The sequence below is a fragment of the Pithys albifrons genome, chromosome 17 (assembly GCF_047495875.1).
Source record: "Pithys albifrons albifrons isolate INPA30051 chromosome 17, PitAlb_v1, whole genome shotgun sequence".
Classification (NCBI taxonomy): domain Eukaryota; kingdom Metazoa; phylum Chordata; class Aves; order Passeriformes; family Thamnophilidae; genus Pithys; species Pithys albifrons.
In genome coordinates this window covers 5,785,949-5,811,131 of record NC_092474.1, presented here as the reverse complement: position 1 = coordinate 5,811,131, position 25,183 = coordinate 5,785,949, and the positions used below count along the sequence as shown (strand labels likewise).

Here is a 25,183-nt window from a genome sequence, read left to right as displayed (position 1 = left end):
TTATGACAGCTATTCTGGCCCTGTAATCACATCATTGGTGGCTAAACATCTTGAACAAGGACAGAATTTGAAACACACAATGTGATTAAAACCTGCATTATGGCTGATGTAATATCCCAGAACCTATTATTGTACTTGGGCAGGAGGAAAGAGTCTAATTAAACATTTATTTAATATTAAAATACAAACCAAGGTATCAATGTTGGACAGTAATGCAGCAACATGTCAACTGGCAAATCTGGATTTTTCACCAAGAAAAATGCACTTCTGTTCACAAATACATGAAATGTCCACGATGGGAACACTGGCAGGAACTCCAGCCTGGCACAGGAAACCAGGAACTTCAGGGAAGTTGTTCCAGTCCTGGAGAGCCAGCTGGAGTTGAGCTGTACACTGGGAGACAGGGAGGCTGCTGTCAGGTGGATCCTGGAACTCACAGTATCAAACACCACTCACTATGACTGCTGGAGACATCAGGGAATTCAGAGCTGATTTTCCTGCCACAGCCACAGTGAAAGTATTGCTCACAGTTCTGTCACAATGAAAAAATCCATGTTAAAGGGTTCAATGCAAAGGATTTATCATAGAACAGCAGTTCTCTTCAACACAGGTAACTCATGTTGCTTTTTGTATTAAAGTTCAAAACTTCCTCTTGGCTAATATTTACATCCCACCCTAAATATTTATAAAATGGTGGAGGAAAACCAAGTGCAAAAAGGGCAACACTATCATTTTCTGAAAACAAGCTGCCTTTTAGTTTCTTATTATAAATTGAATATCACTATTTAAAAATAATATTTCTAAAAATATTACAATACAGGATAAACATTGATCTCTGAGGTGTAATAAAAATACGTTTAAAATAGAAGTGGCTGTTCCAAGTACAAAATATTGCTGTTTGTAAAGGGTAACACGGTTGTAAAACTACTTTTGAGGGTTTATAAAAATACAAAACAATTTGCATTTACTGAGTGCATAATTATACATTAGTGCAAGAAAAAAAAAGACCCAAAAAGAAAAGATTCTATTTGCAGTCAGGAGAGAACTGTCAGAGGTTGGCAGAGGTCCGTAAGACATGGAATCTTTTCAGAGTCATTCGGATCAATCCCAAATCCCTATTGATTCTTTCCAAGCGATCTTCCAGGGCTTCCTGAAAGGAAAAAAAACATTAATAATATAAAAAAATCCAATGGTTCTTTTAAAATTAAGGAAGTCCTGTTATTCCTGTATTCCTGGTATCCCTTTGGGGCATTACTAATATTCTTTTATCACCCAAAACCAGAGCCAGACCTCCAAACTTTCCACAGAATTTTTATGAGTGTATTTGTAGGTGGCTTTTTCGCCATGTGATTTATGAAACTCCATGAGATCAACTTGACAAGAATTAGGATGAGCTGATAATTAGGGAGACACATTTAGCAAACAGCTGGTCACTGCAGTGATGGCAGTATTGATTGTTTGATTTCCAACTGACAAATTGATAACAAACCCTGGGATTACCATTCAGGAAATGATGAAGTTGGAGGCTTTGCAGAGGCCTTTAAAACAAAACTTTGAGACACTTGTTTTTCTTAAGAGAGTCTGCAGGGCTTCCCAAAGAAGGCACTTTCCTGTGTTCCACCTACACTACTTATTTTTACCTTCTTTCTTTCTTCTTTGTATTTTCAAGAAGACAAAAACAACAACAAAAAAAACCCCTATACTTGCAATTTCTCTTACTGCACAAGATCCTCTCTAAAGTTTCAGGAATCTATGCCATGGTCACTGTATGTTGTTAACGTATTGTCTTTACCTCTCAACGTTACACAAGAACAGACTATTCTTGCAGTAATTTGGCAAAATGCATCCCACTTACAAAAAATAGAAGATATAAACAATATAAAACAATAACATAAATCCCAGAAACAATATAACAATGCCCCCAGTAATCACACTACACAGCAGAACTTTCCTCTATGTATTCTCAAACAGAAGTCAGATGCAGAAGCTCTTTCACCTGATTTAGTCTTGCTTGCAAGGTCATCCTTCCACCAGAACAAGGTATTCGACTCAATGCAGCCTCAATCTAATAACAGAAAACATTTCAGCTGTAAATTAGAGTTTCAAGAGCCAATATGAGCCTTCCTGACTCCTCTTACAGAAAGAGAGGTGAGGTGTGTGGATTTCTGACACAGGTTGAGTTTTGTCCTTAAACCCTCACTTCTGAGATCAGCTCAGTTGGTTTTTATTTGGCTGTAGTAATGCCAAGGCCATGGGTTCAATCCCCTGTGTGAGCCATTGACTTAAGAGTTGGACTCGATGATCCTTGTGGGTCCCTTCCAACTCAGATAGTCTGTGATTATCTGTGATTCTCTTACCATAACACTGTCCCAGTTCCCTCACACTGTGTTTGTGGTCCAGTGACTCTCCTTTAATGAAATTAGTGACAGAGAAGGACTAGGCCTAGAGCAGGGAAAGGTGGCACATTCCCAGTGTGACACTAAAATTGTGCATGAATTCCAGCCACACACTGCACGGACATCCAGCTCCATCCCTCACCTCTCCTACAACAATTACATTTTGTCATAACCTGAAAATAAAAAGAATCTTTGCCTGTTGCTTTTCTTGAGTCAGCTCATCAAAAAGCCTCTCTGTGTCGGCCAGAGTGGTGATCCTTGCTGTGCATTTGAGGTCCTCCTCGCCGGGCAGCGCCGCCGGCTCGTGTCTCTGCGCCGCGCTCCGCTCGGCCCGCCCCGCCGCTCTCTGCGCCCCGGGCGGGAGGGACTCGGCACCGGAGCTGTGCCTGACACCCGAGGGCTGCCTTCCTACCAACAGAACAGGGGCATTTTTAACTGTTTGTGTTTTTATAGTTGTAATTGTCTGGGAAATTATTACACAGGACAGAGGATTGAACTAAACAGCACAAGCAGCGTGCTCCTGGTGGCACGTGAACCAAGGACAGTGGTGAGCAAAGCCTCAGTCCCTTGCCTTAAAAAACTTCCCAGAAGAATGCAAAACATTTGCAGGGGTCATCTTTCAAGTGATCTTTGTAGCACAGCATATTTTCTGGCTAACAAACAGATTAGTCTATTGTGCTAATTAGGAATTACTTTTACTGGTGCATTTCTAAATGTCACTGAGCAGAGCAGTTGTCAGGCAAACACCAGGCTCAATAAATGCATCAATAAAAACAAAAGCAGAACATTGTGACAAGCATTAGGAAAGTGAGAAAAGATTTAGGTCAATCAATCATTTAAAAATCTGAAAGAATTGGTTTCATTGGAGTTACTCTTTGCCATCTGTAATGCAATGTTTTACAATGGAATTGTATTAGTAAGACTGAGGTACATCTTAATACAGAGCCCACTAAGACATGCATTGTAAACTGAATTTCCAGGGAAATTCATTGCCCTTCTGCCTCAATTTAATTATTTTTCCTGTTCTGCTATGTCTGTGAACACACATATATCTAAAAATAACATACTGCATGAATGGTATTTTTCTGACAGGAATAAGACTTTTACAAGAGGATTTTTAAAACTTGGACTTGGTAGAGTGAAGGGTCAGCTCTCCAGTGAGGTAGCTCTTACCACTGTGGAAGGAACTGTGGTACAAAAATATAGGGGAGTTTCCCCCCACTTTGACAGATTACCTTCTGCATCATCTAGGGAGAGAAACTGGAGCCTTTTCCTTGGATTATTGTGCTGTGAAGTAGATGTAGGTCCAGAGTCCAGGTCATCCAGAAGAATATCAAATCTATAGAGCAGGAAGCACACAGCAAGTACTTGTCAGAAATCACGTATCAAGCAATACAGTATTTTCTGCTTTTTCACTTTTTGGTTAAATAAACATGTTTTTTAATAGAACCCTTTGTATCCCAGGCACTGCAAACCTTCTGATTCCTGTTCACAGCACCACACCCCAGTGTGCTCCTGCCTGCACACACCCAGACACCTCAGCTGTGTGACCTTCTCCCAGGCCCAGGCCCAGCTGCTGCTCCTGAGCACACGGAGCTCCTGTGTCTCCCTCCTCAGGAACTCTGAGAGGTGCTGGATGTTTCTTACTCCTCATGCACCTCCTGCTCTTTCGTGTGCCTGTTCTCAACCTCTGCAAGCTTTGCCAAGCAAAGGTTTTGACAGAAACCAGAGTGTTAAGGGCAGTGAGCAGAAAGGTAAGTTTATGTGTATTTTAACATGCTTGGAGGGGCCATGACTGGCAGGTAGGTCCTACTTTGACCTTTTATTTACATCTCCTGATCTGCACTTACTCCACAGAGCAATTCTTCTGTCACTACTTCATCAGTGCTGTCTCTAGCAAACCCCACATCCCTTCTTGGTGAAAGTTAAAGAGAGGAAATCATTCTAGATTTCCCTTGCCAGATTTTAAAAAGTGAACCTTTGATTTATATTCAGAAACCTTCACATGACTCCTTTTCTAGGACATTTAATGAGCAAGAATCAGCAGCATTAAGCCTCTGTAAACACCCTCCTGCTTTCATAATGATCAGAACTCAACTGCATTCACCACAGTTGTACCTTGTCACTGTGTTTTCACTCCTGCCAAGCAAATGGCTGAATCCAGGGGAGAGGTTTTCTTTTGGAGATCGTTTTGGGCTGTATGTCACAGACACAGGGGCCAACATTATCTCTCTTCTTGCTGCAAAAGACAAAGTCTGTTTATCTACCTCTAACCTCCCAGTGCAGTACCTCCCACTCATGTGCTTACAGCTTCAAGGAATGCTTTCCAAACCTGTCTACATGTTTATTTAAATGTGATGAAAAGTGCATCACAACACAGAAAAATGAAAAACTCTGAGCTCTTCCATTTGCTGTGATTACAGACAGGCTTTTTTCACACTCTCAGAATAATGCAGGATATTTTGCTTTCCCCTAGAGCAGCCTGTCATTATTTGGTTCTACTTCTTGAGTAACACAAAGCAAACTTGAGAAAAGCACTGACTTGGGGTGTTTGGTTTCCTGTTGGAAGGAGGAAGGGACGATGACCTCTGGCCCGAGGGGGAGCTGAACCTTTTTGGTCTGTGTTGGTCCTTCCCTTTCTCTGGGGTGGCAACTAAAGAAGTTTCAACAAACCCAACAGTCTGACGTCGATTTGCTGTTTCTAATTAGAAGAAAAAAAGTTGTTGCATTAATCAATCTCTTTCAGTACAAGAACTCACAAATATTCTCCTGAGCTCAGCTTTTACTGCCCTTCAGTCTCCCTCACATCAACATATTTGTGCTGTTCTGCTCAAGCGTCTTTTCCTACCCACAGGAAAAGGATCTTTGCAGTGTGGGGGCAGAAATGATGCTAAATAACAGTTTAACAGAGACAGTGGGACTCAGGACAGAAGCATCTTTTGGGAAAGAAGGTTTGGAGTACTTGCCTGAGCCAAGAATAAAAGCACTGAAGAAAGACTCAATGTTTTCTCCTAAATCCCACAGTACACACCAGCTTCCTTAATAACATTCCAATAGGATACCATGAGAACAAAACTCCAATGGATGTACAGCCAGAGCTTTGTTAGGACTCCATCAGCTGTTTATAAATACTGAGATATTCTTAGAAAAGAGACATGAAGGAGTCTCCAGCTTGAGACAGAACAGCAACCTTTGCCTTCCCTCTACTTTAAACAAGTCACTCAGCTATCCCATTTTGAATTTTCTTGGGAGAACTCCCTAAGTTTGCTAACACTGTTTTTATCCCATCACTGAAGCCTGATGGACTTGAAGACTGAGAATACCCAAAGCAAAAGACATGCAAACAAAGAAGAGCCAGTAAAAACACATCCAGGAATATAAAAATAAGAGTTACTGGCTGGTGCATCTTCTTTTTCTGTCTGTGTCCCCCAGTCTTTAAATACTTTTCCTTCTTCAAGTTCTTTAAAGGCTTTTATAATTGGTGCTTCTGACATCTCATTTTCTTTCTTTTCTATTGTGTTTGTTGAAGAGTCTTCTTGGGAAGAATCTTTTTCAGGAGGAGAGTGGTACCTTAAAGAATGGAGGGGAAAAATGATCAAGTTTTTAATGGGGTGGTTTGTTTTTAAGGAATTCTACAGAACCTACAACACTGAGAAATGCTTTTAAAACTATATTTAACAACTACAAAATCTAGAAATATGAATAGAGTCAATAAAAGTGCTTAAAAGTGTTCCACTTGATTATTTTTAGAAGTGTTCCACTGTCCCTCATAGTGGGTACTGAAGGGAACCAACTCACCTGGAAGGAATATAAGTTTCTTCTAATCTGTTGTCTTTGGGGCTCTCCTGGCCTTCCAAAGGCTGCCCAGTGAAGATGGAATACTCAGCTCCTGGAATCAGCCACTTTCTCCTGCTGACATCAGGAGTTCCCAACTTGCTGTGGGAATAAAAAGCTCCAAAATTATGAAAAGCTTTCAGGTTTTTCTGTTTTGTTTTTTTTTTAAGAAAAACCTGCTATTTATTCTAGTAAGCAGACACAAATCTACAACAGACTTGTAAATACTGTGGAAAAAATAACTGCTTTTAAGAAAATGTTTGTAAAGTAAAAGTAAAATATTTTAAAAAATCATAGTTGAGGTTTCAGTCTGAATTACACAATATGTTCAGAATGCAAAGCTCCACAAAGGTCTTCCTGTAATTTAATGCTGCTTACTCAGACCAAGGTTTGGGTAATGAGTAGCTCCAACTAATTACATGAAAACATTTGGTGGAGATTACTGAGTAGTTCAGAGCATCTGATCCCAGCTTTCCTTTGGACACCAATTATTAGAAAAAGAAAAATGAAAAAACCAAAAACCAAGAAAAAGGCACCGCTGATGATGTGAGAATGATAAATATTAACTAATAAACATCAATTAGCATATTATTATCTTGAGATATCAAAAGAAAAATGTGATTTTTACACACAGTAAAGTAGATAATTAGAAAAAAGGGGTCTTGTTCTCTGAACCATAAGCACCACTGTGTAAATCTATCCTGCTGGGCATTCAATTGCAGTGAGGCTTTCCCTGAGCCCCTGAGATCAGTCAGGGACAGATTAACTTCTAAATCCATGTTGGCTCCTACATCCCCCTCTCTCCCTGATGAACAAGGTCTGCCCTGCCCAGGTCTCCCTTTTTTCTGTTCATTGTTGAGGGATCTGATTCAGAAATATCAAAACAGAACTGTCCCTCTACTATATTAATGCATAAATTATTTGAATTTTTATAACCATCAAAAACCAGATCTCCCCAAATGCTGCTGGTCAACACACACAAAGGGACATCCACAGATCACATTAAGTATCATTTTGGGCTTCACAGCATCAGTGCTGAACTCTGAGACACACTAAAGAAACCATAACTAAGTAATAAACACCAAAGTTTTTCAGGTCTTTAAAACATAAAAACACATTTTAAAAACTCCAACAAAGAAACAAAATCAGAACACAGATGAACTTTAATTTCCTTAACACAAATTCCCAGTTCAAACTGGACTATGCATTGTCACTGAACTCCCACTCTGCTCTCAGGACACTTGTACAAACTGTGTTTAGAACCATGAAAAGGTGTAATTGGCCTTTCCAATCAATGACACACAAGGAAAAGCTCCAATGTCCTGCTGGACTACTAGATTTTATTCCCAAGGTCTTTGTTGTTTAAACACTGTCTAACACTCATTTGGGAAGACCAGAGACAAAGTATTGATCCGGGTTTAATAATTCCTTGGCACGTGAAGCCCCTGGATTATGTTACTGTGTTTAATCCAGTTTAGCCCATGGACTGACCTCATTTGATCCATTTTTAGCCAAAACATGTTAAAGAGCATCCCAAAACATGCCCTGTTCTCACACTGTTGGGACATTCACTCACTTGGCACAGGAGGTTCTCAGACGCCCCTCGGTGATGTGGCGAAATTTCAGGGTATTTTCATGTTCCACCTGCTTGAGCTGAGCCTCAAGTTTTAAAACTGTCCTAAGGGGGAAGCAGGTGCATTATGAGATTATTTAAATGGCATAAAAGATACATCACATTTCTTATTTTACTCATTTTTATTGAGATATCCTGGATGAAGCAGGAGGACAAGAGCAACTGCTACATTTCTATCTATGTATCTCTGCATATAAATATGGATTTAAATCCCAAGTTAAATAAGTCAGGTAACCTAACTAGAAAGACAGGGCCAGGAGATATTGCTGTAGAAGCAGAGGAAGTGGGAAAAAACCACTTATCTTACAATAAAGAGATTTTTAATGTGTACAAGTAACATAAAACAACATGAAATGCCTCATAAGATGTAATTTAACTGCCAAGATCTGCAGCCTTCCTAATCTGGAAGAGCAGGTTCAGGCCACAGTCTGTGTTTCATATTGTTAAGGCAGTAATAAATTTCACAGTTACCTTTTCAAATCAGAAATCTGCGTGTTTGCATCAAGCAATTTGTTTTCAGTTGTATTTAATGTATCCTGCGAGGACACAAAGAAGAGAGTAAAAAGCCCAGAAGTGCATTAAAAGAAAAATAAGTAACTCCACATCAGTCTTGAAAACACTACATTAGATACCCCTTCCTATTTCAAAGGGTCCATTAAATTTCTTTGGCTTTGACTTTGCAGTATTTTTGCTGTCTATGACTGGAAAATAACACATTCCAAGTTCCCTCTTTTCCCTCCAGGGCTCTGCAGATGGAATAAGAAGCTCCCGGTAAAAAGAAATTTGATCTTTCCATTTGAGCTTTTCCAAAATGCTCCAGTTAGTTCAGCTAATTCTATGGCCCATTATCACACAGTCTGCATGTTTGTGTTTTTAATTAACTAGAGTGCACCTACCTTGACTCTTTCATGTTCTTTTCCAAGGGACTCATATTCTCCTAAAAGCTGAAACAAAAGAACACACAAACCCACACTGAGACCACACACAATGAACAGCTTTGTTGACTGCTGTGAATCCCCTCACCTGCCTCTCTCACACCTGCAGAAGAACTACAGGGAATAACAAATACTATTAAAGTACATTCTGCAAGTTCTTCTTATCATCTTCTAATTGGAACAAAAAGTTGTAGGTGGGACAAGAGGAGACAGAATGTATTTCTAATTTTCATATTATTTCTCTCTAAAGAAACAATAAATAAACCAGTAAAATTCCTCAGTGACTTTAAAACTGACTTTGTCTTTTGAAATTCTAATTGTAAAAAAGAAGTTAAAGCAAGAAGTAGCTTTGCCAGCTGATACCCCTTTGGCCAATCCACTTAAACACTCCATAAAGCTATTCCTGAAGAATCAGAGGAACAATTCCTTTGATTCAGCCTAAAATCATATACAAGTTTTAGCAAGTTGTGACAAGGTATGAAAAGTTTAGTCCATCTCCAACAAACCTGAGAGAGGAAAAAATAACTTTCTAAACCAATTTCTCCTGTAGTATCTTCAGAAATAAAATTAACTAAGAACAGGTAAGAGTAATAAAATACCTGAGACTACTGGAAGGGTTAAGCTGCCTTAACTAGTTGTTTGTAAGTCTCTATTAGTGTCACCCAACACCCAACCTGTCAGCTGAGCAGCTTCTGTTGTGTTAGTTGTGCATTAAGCCTTTCCAGTTGTAAACTCAGAGTACTTTCCACACCCAGCACCTGCTGTTGTCCATTTCCTTACTCACATTTTGAAACATTTTGTTTTCTTCCTTCAGCCTTGTGTTTTTATTGTCAGACAACTTGTAGGCCTTCTCAAAGGCTTCCTCCAGCTCCCTGAGCCTCGACTGCAGGCGGCTGATGGTGTTGTCCTTGTCCTTGTGGCTTGTCCTCATCTCCTCAATCCGCTCCTGCAGGATCTTGGAAGTGCCACTGAGGGCTTGGAAACGCTCCCTCCACTCTGCCTGGAGGAGAGGAGACACCCCTTACACCACCTGCCTGGCAAATCGTTCATTTCAGTGCAAAGCACAATCTAAAATCATCTAAATAGAACACGAGGCTACATCTGGATGTGAATGCAACAAGTTTTTTTTCACATTTCTGTGATGCTTCAAGAATGAAAATGAAGACTGAAAGCAGCAAAGATGTGTTTATTTTATAGGATTCAAAATATCTAGAGGTGAAGCCTCTAATCTCAGATTACTGACTTGGTTCCCAGCATTGAAAAATGTCTAAAAAAGGTGGAATTGGTCTCTGCAGGTGTCCAACTTCCATGACAAAATGTCCTGTTATTTGACTAATAAATGCAGGATTTATTCATGCACAAGCAGAGAGGTCTGGCCCAGCCAGAAACACTCTGTAAATACACTTAGAGAGTATTTTTGCCCCAGCACAGGTGAGATTTGCTTTTATCATAAGTCTAATAAGAAAGTAATTTTAAATAAATAAAATTTAAATATAAAATGACAAACACATCCCAATATTTCACTTTTAAACTCTGTTTGGTCCCTGCTAACCTAGAAAAAAGTGATGAGGATTCAGTTAGGGAGCCCTAAGAAACTGAGCTGGGAAAGTCACTGGTGTAACATATTGACTGATGTCAAATATTAAGAAAGAGGTTGAAAATAGAAAGTACAGAAACACAGATCAGCTCAACAATGAACAAGCTTTTCCTCTTCCCCTTTTACTTAAAAAGCCACTTGATGTAAGAACATACACTTACCACTTGTTTTTCCAGCAGATTATTCTTATTTTCAAGGGCTTTTATGCGAGCACTGGCTTCATTCAGAGCTGCATCCAGCTGCTCACACCTATTGAGGACATACAGATACACCCATCCCTTGAAGCAGCCAAATGACAGATCTACATTTTATGGCCTTCTTTCCTTCCTCAAGCATCCCCATGAGTTCTGATGCCCAGTCTGTGACCTCCTCCTACTTTAACACAGTAAGAGGCTGCCCAGAAATCAGTTTTAGCAGTAGTTAGTGCTGGGAGGTAAGTGCAAGAGAGTCCCAACCACCCACATGCTTTCTCAATTATCCTGAAGGACATAAACTTTGTGAAGTATTTTAGCTGACTCAATTTGCAATATGTATTTTGCCTGGCAGTAATTATACACAAAAATCACATGGAATTCCTATATACAGCAAACCTTCAAGCTCTGTTTAATGATGGGGCACATGGAGTGCAGGTCAAGGCCACCAGTGAATTCAACACTGATCCTGTACTATCTGTAGTTTTGACATGAAAGGTAAAGGAGGACACCACACATCATTCCATTACAAATTGCTTAGGAGACCCCTGCCTGCCAGCCATTCCTGAGGAAAACTTGGCTCCAGCAAGAACCAGGTCACAAACTGATCTTCATAGAATCGTGGAATGGTTTGGGTTGGAAGAGACCTTAAACTCATCCAGTCCCACCCCCTGCCACGGGCAGGACCTTCCACCAGCCCAGGTCACTCCAAGCCCCGTCCAGCCTGGCCTGGGACACTGGGACACTTCAGGGATGGGGCAGCCACAGCTTAAACAGCTGCATTAAATAATGCAGGGAAACATTAGTATCACAAATTCATGGAACCTTCAGAACTGAAGGGTGACATAAACTTTTCGAGGCATTCTAACCAAGGATACTCAGTTTCTAAAGTGCAAAGAACACCATGGAAAGAAGAAGGCAAGGAGCAAGGACAGCCAGTACCTGTCAGCAAGGCTTTGATTGATTTTCTTCAGGTCCTCAGCAGAAGCAGTTCTCTGACTCGCCTCCAGCTGCTGTTTCAGGCTCTGGATCTCAGAGTCGTAGTAAGCTCGGAGATCTGCGATGTGTCGAGCGTGTTTTTCCCTCAGGTTCTGCCTAATCCTAGTTTTAAAATTAAGAATTATTTCAAAAAAACCCAGCTCTCCACATGTATTCATTTGCACAGAAGGAACTCTGCATACAAATCTCTTATACAACCTTTTTGCATTTAAATTAAAGCAAAGAAAGCTTTGTCATCTAAGGCAGAGAAGTCTTCACATTAATATAAAAAGAAATTATGGTTATTATATACCAATAATACACAGAGACACAATACAAAGCCTTCTCTTTTACAAGCCTTCACACATGCTATGCCCTGTCTGCTTGTCCATGTGCAAAGCATGAGAGCCTCAATAGTCAATGGAGGATATTTATTGTTCCTAAGGAACCTTGTGCTTCTCCCAACAGAACCCCCAGAACTCTGAAATTCTCTGCCTAAATGAACCCCTCACACAGCCTGTAAAGGAAGGAAACAACCAAATAAAACTTAGAAAATTGTTTTTGCCTTCCAATTAAGGCTTTGACATCCAAGGAAGATGAAGCACAAATATTATCCCTTGGAATAAATAGTATGGTCTAAAGAAAATTAAATATTGTAGTTTAAAGAGTATTAATAGTATGGATAAAGAAAGACAATTTTAAGTGAAAACCCACTGTTCTATTTATACCCCAGCTGTACTTCAGGAGGGAAAAAAGAAGAAAAAATGGGAAAAAAGCAGCAAGGTCCAGCTCTGTTCTAAGCAAATAGAACTCACATATTTTCTTTGCTTTGCTACTATTTTTGTTTCATTTCTTTAATGAAAGTAACAACTCTGACTTTTAAAAAAAAGGAAAAATTACTTACTTTGACATTACCACAGGATCTTCAACAGGTGCCACTGGAAGACCATAATCTGGCAGAGTGTTGTCAGCACAGGGGGTAACAGAGGATGGAGTCAGAGTCAGGGTTTCTTCCTCCTCAGTGTGGACTGAACTCTCAGGGTCAGCATCCCCACAAGCCATTGGGAAGGGAGAGCTGGTCCTGTGTTCCCTCTGGAATGAGTGGGTTCTCCAGAGGTCCAAATGCACAGCTCTGCTGCTGCCAGGGTGTTTGGGAGAATCATCTAACTGAGAGGAATGACTGGTCTGAGAAAAAGAGTCTGTGTCACAATGACTTGAAAATCCTGGCTCTGCCATAGAGTCTGGAGAAAAGGGAGTGGATGCTTCAGGAATATTGAAAAAACAGCGTCCCTGGTTCTGCTGACCTGGTTTCATGTGCAGGGTTGGGTCCAACGTCAAGATCTAGGAAATAAGTTACAATGCTAAAAAACTTGTGATTTAACTTTTGTTCTTGTAAACAGAGTTGATCTGAAGACCTCAGTAATCCATGTAACATCCTGCAGGTGTGACACTGAGTATTACTGCAGTCATTTGGTAGTGACAAGCAGAATGAAGGTGCCTTTAATGCTTAAATGACAATATACATTCCCAAGTTTCTGAGTTTCCACTAATAAAGGACATATCCAACATCTGTGGCTGTTTAGAAAACCTCTGAAAATTCAGTTCTGCGAACAGAAGGTCTATGATGTCTGTTTGTATGTTCAAACAACAATTTTGTAGGTTACAAAAGCACTTAATGAATTATCTAAACAACAAAATCACATACTAGTTATTAATACTGGATTAGGAACAGGACTGAGAGCTGTATAAAAAAAGAGATATGATAAAGAATCATTTCCACAACCTGTGCCTGTGGTAGAATGAACTTGTCCCATGGGCAGCACCAAGAAAACGCTGCCTGTGCCACTGCAGTTCCAGTGCATTCCATGAGCTGCAGCCTCAGCACAGGCAGAGCTGTCCCTGCACCATCCTCAAGGTTGTGCTGCAAAGGTGCCTCTTTACGCAGCGTGTTCTTAGAGGTTCTTTCCTGCTGGATGCTTTCCCGAGCTGGATCATCCCCCGGCTGCTCCAGCTGCTGTTCCAGCACAGCACTGGAGGTGGCAGCAGGGCCCAGCATGTGAAACCAGCCCGTACCCAGAAGGAAGGAAAGAAACTCATGTTACCTCTGGTGGGTGACTCGACTGGGAAGAAGGAATAACATTCTGGTCTGGCATCTGCTTGTTTTCCCTTTGTCTTTTATGATAAATGTCCTTCAGTGATGACAACTTCCTTTCATCAGCAGAAGACAACTTCAACAGGCAAAATTGCTACATTACTTTTTCTGAACACAATCCTCCATCCCCAAAATAAAAAAAACCAACAAGTTTTGGGGTGGGTTTAGCTAATAAAGCAGTTCAGAACAGGAGGCAGCTTTATTCAATTCACACAGTTTAAAAAGGGGTCTTTAACGAGGCACCTTTAACATTCTAGTGAGTCACTTTTCGTGTCCTACACAGTTTCTTTTGAATGACAAAAGGGGAATAAATTCCAAGTGAGGTTAGTGAGGGTACAGGAACAGTGAAGGAGCAGAACAGGAGAGACTGAGGTAACAAAGGAGTTCTCCCAGAGAAGTTAATTTTGGTAGGGTTGGTTCTTTCCATCATAGGAAAAACAGCAAAGACAACAAGGAACTACATGACAACTTTTAACTACATACAAAGTTTACCTGATCTGGTGATCCTTTGGTGGAGAAAACACCATCAAACTCACTTCTGAAATTCTCTGGTAAAGTGTGATATATCTCCTTTTCATCTAACTTCCAGTATGAAAATCCTGGCAAGAAAAAACATCAAAAGTAAAAAATAAATACAAATTTCAAGCTCAGGGCTGTAGAACAGGAAAGCCAAATTCCATTAGTAAATGTTATTTTGTCAGCTAGCAAGAATGCTGTGTTAGTTACTTGCAATAATTGTTTAAAGGATCTTACTAGAGCATTTGTTACAAAAATCTCAATGCAAGGCACAGAGAACATCATCAGGATCACACCACACAGCACCACAGTCACTGTTTGGTGTTCAGGGGAAAAATCCTCATTTATCACAAACTTTTACATTACTAATAATTCCAGTGTAGCACTTAAAACTGGGATCACCCAAGGGACAATCCCAGGCAGCCACTGGATACCACAAACTCCTCGGTTTGGTATTTCACAGCACTCTGTAACATGCAAAAGGAGAGTAGCAGGACTAAGGGATAGCACAAGAGGAACAGACACAGCCTCAATCCCACTTCACTTTCTTATGTGTCCCCTCTCAGTGGCTTGTGAAGCAGCAATAATTATACACAGCTTGCAGGGCTGCACCTCTGTGCCCCTGCTTGTTACTGACAGGAATCCACCCTGTTATGGTCAAAATACGGGAATTAGTTGTTTGCTTTTCATCAAAAAAAAAAACAGAACCCCCAAGTCTATGAAAAACCAGCACCACCCACCCCTCACATCCAGCCCCCAAAACAACAAAGTCAAACCATGAACACAAAAAGTAATTTAAGAATTACCACATTAGAAGATCGATGATGTTTTTATTTGAAAGCTCACTTGATACCCCACCATGGATTTTAATAGTAATTCTATTATGTAACAGTTTTAAACACAAAGCTCAGCTTTGAAACGTTGAGAAATGTGGAAAAAAACCATCAACTGCTGCATGTCCTACATCTGCCAGCAGTGAGACAAAGGAGCTGCATCACTTTGGAAACAGGAGCAAGAAAAGCAGAATTATGTTAAATCAAAGCTTGTCAGTGCTTAAATCCTCCTCACCTCCCTGAAGTTCTCAGAGATACATTTCAGGAAGAGTTTTAAAAAATGAGGATTCCAAAGAAAGGGAAATTTAAGTACAAGAAATAAACTCTACCTGAAGCTTCAGACACCAAGGAATTGGGACTTTCCTTCGGTTGGTTGAGGTAAAAAGTGTAAGGTGGCAAAGCAGCATCAGTCAGGTTTGTCTAGAATTACAGTGGAGAAAGAAATTCATAAGGAAAGGCAAGGGAAAAAAATCAAGGGTGTAATTTTTTTAAATTGCATATAAATGTTATTACTCTTTTTAAGTAAAGAGATTAAATGTAATTTTACAGCATGACCCAAACCTACACCATTTATAATAAGGGCAATCACAGTGAAAAGGGGAACCAAAATATACCTCATAATTTAAAAATATTTATATTTTATACACACACACATATATATTATATATATGGAACATATATTTATATTTTCTATAAAGTGTCTGTGTGCTTGTGGAGTGTTTTTAAGATTATTACAAAAAAAACCACATTTTGGACAGTCATCTCAACTTTCTTGCTCCTTAAGAGGTGCAACACACACACAGTTCTGTGCCAAAAGAGGCATCACAGCTGAAATCAGAGATCCCTCAAAAAATTACAGGGCACAACAAACTGTTATGACCTGAAGTTTCATTATTTCCACAAGAAAAGACCCTGTGCCACTTAGGGAGGTGTTGAGACCAAGATTAGGCAATTAATAAAATAAGCCAAAATCACTATCCAAGTATGGAATGATGCAAGAAGTAAACTTTGCCCACATGAACTTTAAATATATGAATGGGAACTCAAATGCTTAGAGCTAAATATGAAAGGATGTGGTGAATAAGAACATACTGTAACTCTGCTAAAATACCAGTGACAAGAATAACATTAGCAGAACATAATAAAATAAAAATAGGCTTACATTCTCTAGTGGTAACTTCTTCACTTTCTCATTTTCTTGCATAGGGTTCACACACACTTCATCTGCAGTTATCCTTTTTGGTTGGTTTTGTTTCAACTTTTGTGCCCATGATGTTAAAGATTTACTGGATGGTAAGAAACACACACATATAAGATATTTCCCCCAACATATCCACAACAGATAAGCACTGCAGATGCAAACCTGCATCTCACGCAGACATCAGGCTGAATAGAATCACAGAATCATGGAATGGATTGTGTTGGAAAAGACCTCTGAGATCATCAAGTCCAACCCTTGGGCCAACTCCAGTCCCTTTACCAGATCATGGCACTCAGTGCCATGGCCAATCTCAGTTTAAAAACCTCCAGGGATGGGGAATCCACCCCCTCTCTGGGCAGGCCATTCCAATGCCTGAGCACTCTCTCTGAATAAATATATTTATATATCAAGCACCACATTTTTTTATGATCAAGAGGTCCCATTAAATTCTTGCATGTCCCCAGTGACCAGCAGCTGTTTACACAGTGGGAAGTGCATATAAATACATATATCTCTAAATATTTAATATAAATCAACATGTTTGGAAAGTTTATCACTTACCTGGGTTTTTTCCCACATGGAGCTTCACCACCTTTATGTTCAAATTCAGCTGGAAAAACTAAAACACTGTTCCTTCCCGACGAACAGTTTTGCTCTATTCTTTTTTGCAAAAGTTCTGTTTTATTTTGAACCCTGGCTCCAGCTGCCTGGCTGTGCAGGGCTGCTCCATCCCCGTGTCCTTGGGAAGCTTTCTCCATGTGCTCCGTGGCCCTGCTGGTGCTGCCGGCCGTGCCCGGGGTCAGCTCGGCCGTGGAGAGCGTTCCGTAGCCGCTGTTCATGGAGGCGTCGCTGCCGCAGCATTCCTGGGGCAGGTCGGAGGTGCTGGGCTGACCTTCTGCTTCGTGGGACCTGAGCTGGTGGGCAAAGCTCTCGTGTTCCTCCAAGAGCTCAGGTGGCATCCCCATTGGAATTGCTAGTGGTGGGAAAGTGTCTGGAAGTGTGGGGGGCAAAGTGTGGCTCCTGCAGGCCCAGCCGCCGCTCCGGAACTTCACCAGCTGCCGGATCTCATCCTGAATCAGCTGCACAAAGGGAAAGGCAAAATTCCCATCAGATTGTGCCACAAACCACTTACATTTCCATGCTTCACGTTATTAGTGACAGAATTAGAGCACTTATTTAACTCCAGGTTTCCATGTGCAGACACCTCATGCAGAACAGTTACATGTCCATGGGAACAATCCTTCATTCCATGCAGTGACTCCCAGTCCCAGGAGTCATTTATCCATGTAGGAAACATGCATGAATGGATTCACTGATGGCCTTCAGAACCACAGTGACCTCCCAGCCAGCTGGAGAAATACAAACTACCCACAAACATGGACTAAGGGCTTTGCTAAATTTAGGTCTAAAATGATTTTAACTTGGTTAAACATTTTTAAAGATTGCAAGGATGCCTTACCAGAAGTATTAATAATTCCTTTATTTTGTTAATAGGAATAATGTACCTCTGTAAGATTATTTGCTTAAAACTCGACTTTAAAATACCCAATTTAGATATCATGGGGTAATACAAAGATCTACATTTTGATTGTTTTGGTGTCTTGGAGTGGAGCAAACCTATGACTGGATCACTCCATTTAACAGGTTGTTTCCTCTTTAGTCTACAGTGTCTGCAAGGAGTTATTTCAGTGTATTAGACAAGTAATTTTTTTTAAGTTTTGGTTTGGAAGGACTGAAATAGCTCTGAGAAACAAGTGATGGCTTTGCCAAAGGCTGTGAAAAGATTTCACATTAGTGCCCATGGGCAGGACTGCAGAGTTATACTGAGATTGCTGAGCTGCAGAACACACAACTTGTCTTACACATGACAAGACCAGGGTATAGAGCTGTTTTCAGTAACATATTTCAAACTAATTCTCCAGGAAAGAATCAAAAAAGACCTTGCAATAATTTTGAGAACATGGAACTCCTGTTTTTTCACAGAGCTCCAGGACATTATTCACATGTGAACAGCCATTGGAAACCACAAATTGAACAAAAATCATTTGTTCTCTTAAAGTAGGAAATAAAAATAAGACTTAATTTCAGAGGAATCTACATGTAACTCTAGTCAGGACCAAGCCTCAAATGTTTTATTGAATTACAATAGAATTAACAATTCAATTTTAGCTCAGTCACAAACAAACAAAAAACTTGAGATGAGGTTTTCTCCCATAACAAAGTTTTTTGTTCTGTCAGTGATTTCAATCATGAGTGCAGCAATTGTGTGCATTTTAATTCTGTGATTGAACTCTGTCAGGAAGGGAGGGAAGGCAGAACAAAAGGGAAAAGACAGAATTGGGAGGGGAGGAAGATCAGATTCCCTGCTGACATTTAATCTTTGTCATTAATACCCTGTGTTGGAAAAGTGGAAGGTTACAATTCCAATTAAATCACATTTTTACTTCTCTTTGCGTAGTCAAAAATAATTGGAAGAGATGAAAAAGCCTGGGGAAAACAGGATGAGCTTTCTAAAGTTTTGGGATTGTAGGAAACTGTTTTTAAATCCTCTTCAATAAAGCCTGATCTTAGGATGATCCACAGGTGGTGACAGCTTGTATTGCACAGATCACACAAGCCAAGGACTGACCCCAGTGATGGCAAAATGAACTCAAGGTCTTTGCATCCATATTTTCACATGGATTAATGTGTATTTTTACACAGTTGGTCTTGAAACCCAGCTCAGAGCCAGCCTTGTCTCAGGCATGTCAATGCTGATGCAGCATTCTGCTTTTCTACCCCAAGCAGTAGATGATTCCTTTTGTCTTTTGATTATTCCTACTGGAGTATGTTGAGTTGCCTGTGCTTTCAGCAGGTCACTGGCACACCAGTAAAGTTTGGAACAGCTCCATTTATTTTATCCAATGCACTCCCACAACTGAGTTACAGCTGCTGATTTGGTATTTAGTGTGTCCCTGCTGACACCACACCCTCAGCTCTTCCAGAGGTGCCTTTCCTATGGTAAAAAAGACAAAATCCAGCCAAGCCAACACAATGGATTAGCAAAGACCATGACCAGCAACAAGTGAATCAAACCACTACAGGAAGAGGAAGGAAATACACAGGTAACAAAACACTGGTGGGACAAGAATGCCAAGATGGGAGGCAGGGGAGGAGGAAAGGCAGGAGAAACAGGAGACAGGATAAAAGGACAGTACCTCTTGTTAATTCAGTTCAGGAACTGCTGATTACTACTAGTGTGGAGGGCACCAGGAAAGGGAAGGGAAAAACAGCAACCAAAATGATGAGGATATTAAGCATTGTATATTTACAGTATTACTGTCTCTTCTACACACAAATACATTTCTCCTGTTCTAATGATAAATTTGGTTCAGCAAAAATGTGACCCTTCACATGGGGCATTTTTCGTTGTTAGAAAGGAGGCTCTTCAACTGGAGGGTGAAATTAAGTGTTCAGCTGTTGCAGTGGTGGTGTTCCTCTGCTATTCTGTCTGCAGGAGGGAATGACAAGTTGCAGAACATTTCTAATAAAACGTAAGCTACAATGTCTCAAAATTAGAAACTAAACAGTCTAACAGTTAATAAAAGCAATCTTGTGTCTACAAAATCCACTTATGGTGTGGACATTCTGAATCAAATGTTTGTGAAAACAATTAAAAACAAATAATAATAAACAAAATTAAATCCTGAGATCAGCTCAGTTGGTTAAAACTTGGTTGCAATAATGCCAAGGTCATGACTTCAATCCCCTGTGTGGGCCATTGACTGAAGAGTTGGACTTGATGATCCTTGTGGGTCCCTTCCAACTCAGAACAGTCTGTGAAATCTCTCCTGAAACAGTTCCTATCAGTTACTTTGTTAATTGGCCAAGGCTGTCTCAAATATGGACCCAATAAACAGCATTCCAGCCATCCATTACCTGCCTCTCTGCATTGTTTTGTTGGGGGGTGAGGTTGGGAGGAGAACAGAAACATTCACCCTTATAAACCCACATGAACAAATCATGACTTACTTGGATTTGATGGTGGAACTGCTCTTGCTGGGCAACTATTTGTTCCTGACATTGCTTTTCTACCAGTCTCAGTAGCTGCAGCCACCTTGTCTATTAAATCACAAAGTAAAATAATTAAAGCACAGTCATTGCAGCTCTCACCACCAGCCACAAATAGCTTTGCAATCCCATCCTTGGGTGTTGACATAATGCAAAGCTGAGTAACAGCACAGTGGTTTGCCCACCCCACAATCCCTCAGCCCCCAACGTGCCAATCAGAGGAAACTAAAAGTAGAAACAGCTGTCAGGAAAGTACAGTCAGATTTTGGAAAGGTTGATCCAGTTCAATTAATTAAAGGTGATTTTAAAACTGAGAATTAAACATGCCTCTGTCCAGTGAATTAGTCACTTCAATAAGAAACTCTGCAGCAATCCAGCCAAAGGCCGTGATGCTTAAACATGCAAAGAAAAGAAAAAAATTATTTAAAAAAATCAAAAATACAGCATATTCCTAAAACATGGTAAAATCTGATGTTTATCCACTCTTTTATGCTCATGTTTATGGAGCCCAGTGCTTGAAGCACAGGACACGGGACACAGACATCAAAATTCTGTTCCTGGAGGTGTTAAAGAGAACCCAAATTAAGCATCTGTCAAGAGACACTGATGGATCAGAGCCAGAAAGCTCAAAAATTCTGCAGGAACAAGCCCGTGGTGTGGAAAACTAATGTTCCTTATGATGACTAAAAATAATGATAAAATATAAAATAAAAAAGGAGAAAAACTTTCAGAAAACTGTTTGGGAGAATTAGTTTATTGAAACTACATCATTATTTTTCATGTTGCTTTAATATCTGGAAACAAACTAGTCACCTCCAAAAGGAATATATAAATAAATCAAGCAAACAGAACCATTGCTAGAAAGAAAACCTCTGATTTTTGGGATCACTTCAGGCCAGTTTGAAGTGCTACAATTTTACAGGTTTAAATTTTTGAGTTCAAAAACTTGCAATGTTTAAGGATTATAACTTTGAGGAAAAAATATTCCCACCTGTACACTAAAACATGAAGACAGAATATTGTAAAACAGCAAGATTAAATTGCAATAAAATCCACTCACAATCAGTTCACACATTGTAAAAGGATCTGTCCCATCAAGAAGAATAAACACATACATGTGTATATAGAAATCCATACATGGATCTTGCTGCTGAACTACATCATAAGGTAAAAGATTTAATACACTTTTTTCAAACAAACCTGAACATCAAATACCTCACAGTTCTTCACAATTCCCGTGTCAGCATTTCCAATGTCCTGGATGTCTTGCATAAAGGAGGCAAACAGCTCGACAGAGCCAGGCTTTAGTGAGGACCTGGTATTCCCTGAGTAACCAGAAACTCCATTGGGATTGGAGGAAGGACTCCTAGTGAAACGTGAGGAAAAACAGCTCTATTATTTATTGTGTCAGTCGTGCAACACAGAGGCCCAAACAACACACACTACACATGCTGGGCAGCCAGAAGGGGATTATTCACTTGATTTGACATAAAAATGGTATGTTCACAAGGATCTTTTTCAAGCCAATTTCAAAGAATCCACAGTGTGCTTCACTCTCACCTTACACCCTGTGAAAATGCAGCAGCTTTGCAGGGAGAGAGCACAGACAGTGCTGCTCCCTGGTACAAACATCAACAAATACAGCTTTGTGTCTAACACACCTGCTCCCTCAGAGGGCCTGAGGTCAGGAGCTCCCAGAGCAAAGCTTCTGTGGAACAGTGATCTAAGACAGGCAGGAATTGCTGCCTCTTTGAGAAGGGAAATGGGCAGGAGGGACTTGGAACTCTCATCTCAACAGGTCAGTCAAGAACCACCTCTCAGTTCAGCCATAAGTCCATATTTGCACTTCTTATTCACTGGGAATATCTCAGGCACTGAGTAGAAAAACAAATCAGTTTTCCTGAGCTGCTGCCTGTGCAAATGACTTCACATGATGCGTGAGGTTTCCAAAAAATGATCTCTCACAGTTTGTCCAACACAGGTTCCTCCCTTCCTCCCCCATCCTGAGAGACACAAGGCAATGGAAGTCAACTAAGATTTTAAGGAAGACTTAACAGTTCTTTCAGTAGGGCTGTTCTCTAAAAAGAAACCTTTCTAAAGATGAAAGTAAAAAAGAACCCTGAAACACATTGCAATGTTAATTATTTCACCTTAACAACAATATTACTGTAAAACATGTGAAGTAAGCAAAACCAAAGTAACAAAAATATTTGCTAGAACTCCCTCAGCCATTTACCTGTTACAATTCAAGTTGCAGACAGAGCTGGGGGGGTTCCTGACATCAGAGTCTGCAGAGGACAAGGGGATTTCTTGTACAGAATTCAGCACATCCCAGTTTTCCATATCTTAGTCCCAGGTATGACGTGATCCTGAGAACAGGCAGAAATAAGCATCACCTTCTCAATTTAAAAAACCATTTGACTGTTGTTTGAAGAAAAAAAATTGGAATTTTGAGACAGTTTTTTCAGCTAAACCATCCCATAAAGTGGACTATTCCACGACCAGACACTCTCCCTTCTCCTGTGCTCCACCTGCAAACAGGTGCTCCTGAGTCAACCTCCTGCCTGCTGGGACTCCTGCAAGTCCCAGGGGTTCCAACTGTGCATCACTGGGCACAAAGGGTGTCTGAGTGCCAAATGTTCCAGGTAAAACAGAGTTGTTGGGGGTTTATTGCTTGGGTTTTTTAAATCTGAGGCTCCACAGAGCATTGTCAAGACTTCTGTGAAAGCACCATTTACAGTATATTTAAAATCTGCACCTTCACTGAAGAAACACAAGCACCAAAACCAACAAATACAAGACCCGCTGAGTTAAACTGCAGTTGACCAATTTTGACACTTCTGTGTGTAATATCTGGCTTATTTTTTTTCACAGATCACTTGCTTCACTGTTATTATATAAGATTAATTCAGAAAGCTTTGAAACTGTTCTGAGCTACATTTCTTACCGATGAATAAAACAACAAAAAGAGCAGTCAAACAGGAATCCCACAGCAGTTCTAAACAGCAGCTGGTTAACTGAAAGCATCATAAATAAATAAATACACAATACTTGTGCCATAGTCTTACAGCACTCAAACCAGGATGGCTGTAAAGAGACTAAAATATTCTTCTACTTTCACTAAGGAAATACTTGAAATATCTTAATTAATCAGTTCTTATATAGTGCTTATTTCAGCATGTTCTGCACCCTGGTGAATTCATTCCCTGTTCTAACACTGAAGAAAAACCTTATGATCATTTAACAGATGGAGAGAAAAAAGAGACATTAGGAAATATCCTGGTAATCTGTGATAATGCCAAGAATAAATTCCTGCTGCCTTAAAGAAGCACAACACCTCCAAAGCACAGCCATTCTCTTCCACAGGGCTCCCATGCTGATGCGCTTTACAGACTCATGTTTTGATAATTTGTAATTACATAGAGGTATTATCTCAAATAGACAGTTTCAGAAGTATAAATTATTTCCACCAGAGGGAAACTGATGGACAAGTGTCCGATTTTCCCCGGTTTTACTGGAGCCTGTTTGGCTTCAGCAGAAATGTTTTGCAGGTACTCACTCACACCATCTCCTCTGGGCAGGGCTGGAAACACCAGAACTGGAAGGAAGTTGTCACAGACACACATATCCCTTTGGCAGAGCTTCTTGGGATAAAGGAAAGGAGAAGAAAAAAACAAAGCCTTTCTTCTTTTCCTAGCGGTCACAAGCCTTGAAAACGGAGGTTACCAGACCTGGCAGCTAAAGCTGAGGCTGGGAGTGTGTCTGGAGCAGCTGGATGGAGATCGGTCCCCCCCAGAACGGAACCATGGGCCTATCTCAGCAGCACAGCAATAGGTGGGACTTAGCTGTGACACAGGCTCGTTTCATAACCTCATTACAAGTCTGTTCGCAATAAAAAATTATTTAGCGATGTGTAACGGGGCTGCGGGAGCGCCGAGCCGCCATCCCTCGGTCCCGCAGCACAGCACGGCCCTCACACGGCCACGCCGCGGCTTAAAGGGGCAGCCTTGGGAAAAAAGCCGCGAGGTGTTTTAACTCTGAAATCTCAGCTCTGGTTTAGCTGCAAACGCCGGGGACAGCACAGCCCCAGCGTCCGGGGGGTTCCGCATCGCACCCTGAGCCTGACCCGCGGCCTCCCGATCCCTGAGGGCCCTCAGGGCTGGCAGGACGCTCCGCCGCCAGGCCCCGTCCCCCCCGGGACCTCCGGCGGGACCCCGCGAAGGGACAAGGAGCCCCGGGGCTGCAGCGCGCCGGTGCCCTCAGAAACGGCTCCGGTGCCCTCAGAAACGCCTCCGGTACCGACAGAAACCTCCCTGGCACCCTCAGAAACGGTTCCGGTACCGTCAGAAACCTCCCTGGTACCCTTAGAAACTGCCCCGGCCCCTCAGAAACCGCCCCCGCTACAATGGCTCAGCCCCCGCGGGGACCCCTCTCGCCACGTCCGCGCCCTCGGGGCCGCCTCCCTTCAGCCCGTGCCCCGTGTGTGTCCCCGATGTCCCTCCCGGGGTGCCCCAGACCCGTCCCGGTCCCCTCTCCCGATCAGTCCCCGCTCCCCTCACGGGCCCGTCCCTCAGGCCAAGCCCCGCCCCCGCGCTCCCATTGGCCGTCCGTCCCTCGCGCTCGGCGGTGTTGACGGCGCCGCCTCTTCTGATTGGCTGGCGCGGCTGCCACTCTCTGGGCGAAGGGGCGGGGCGCTGGGACGCGGCCAAGCGGAGTGGCGGTGCCGCCCGCGGGCCCGCGCCGTTCCTTACCCGCATCGCCGGGAGCCCGCGGCGCCCGGGGGGCCCTGAGGCGGAGCAGAGGCGCGGCCTGCGGGGGGATTGGCGGCCGAGAGTTTCGAACGTGAGGGCTTGAGGGGGGCGGAGGG

General features: G+C 41.6%; 1 protein-coding gene across 4 annotated transcripts; it reads right to left on the bottom strand.

The window, feature by feature from the left end:
• Nucleotides 1–148: 148 nt before the first annotated feature.
• MPHOSPH9 (M-phase phosphoprotein 9) lies at nucleotides 149–25,176 on the bottom strand. 4 transcript variants are annotated; one of them, XM_071572210.1, is made up of 24 exons: nucleotides 25,068–25,176; nucleotides 22,553–22,685; nucleotides 21,517–21,682; nucleotides 20,278–20,367; nucleotides 16,828–17,345; nucleotides 16,228–16,351; nucleotides 15,395–15,485; nucleotides 14,209–14,315; nucleotides 13,667–13,792; nucleotides 12,469–12,905; nucleotides 11,529–11,687; nucleotides 10,557–10,644; nucleotides 9,583–9,798; nucleotides 8,760–8,807; nucleotides 8,335–8,399; nucleotides 7,807–7,908; nucleotides 6,195–6,332; nucleotides 5,791–5,966; nucleotides 4,939–5,097; nucleotides 4,515–4,635; nucleotides 3,632–3,735; nucleotides 2,593–2,804; nucleotides 1,997–2,065; nucleotides 149–1,150 (listed from the first exon to the last, which is right to left on the bottom strand). In XM_071572210.1, exons 2-24 carry the CDS (start codon nucleotides 22,657–22,659, stop codon nucleotides 1,049–1,051), a joined length of 3,525 nt encoding a protein of 1,174 aa, XP_071428311.1. In that variant the 5' UTR covers nucleotides 22,660–22,685; nucleotides 25,068–25,176; the 3' UTR covers nucleotides 149–1,048. The 4 variants fall into 4 exon arrangements, with proteins under 4 accessions (XP_071428311.1, XP_071428309.1, XP_071428312.1 ...); XM_071572208.1 differs by lacking the exon at nucleotides 25,068–25,176 and adding an exon at nucleotides 23,876–24,904; XM_071572211.1 differs by lacking the exon at nucleotides 25,068–25,176 and adding an exon at nucleotides 23,876–24,904 and having other exon boundaries at nucleotides 21,532–21,682.
• Nucleotides 25,177–25,183: the final 7 nt, after the last annotated feature.

Bases quoted from the DNA above. Each gene is read 5' to 3' on its own strand.
- MPHOSPH9 (XM_071572210.1), bottom strand. From the start codon at position 22,659: ATGGAAAACTGGGATGTGCTGAATTCTGTACAAGAAATCCCCTTGTCC. The intron at 15,486-16,227 runs GTAAGCCTATTT...CTGTAATTCTAG, and splicing joins AGAAGTTACCACTAGAGAAT to ACAAACCTGACTGATGCTGC. The intron at 6,333-7,806 runs GTGAGTGAATGT...TTATTCCCACAG, and splicing joins CTGAGAACCTCCTGTGCCAA to CAAGTTGGGAACTCCTGATG.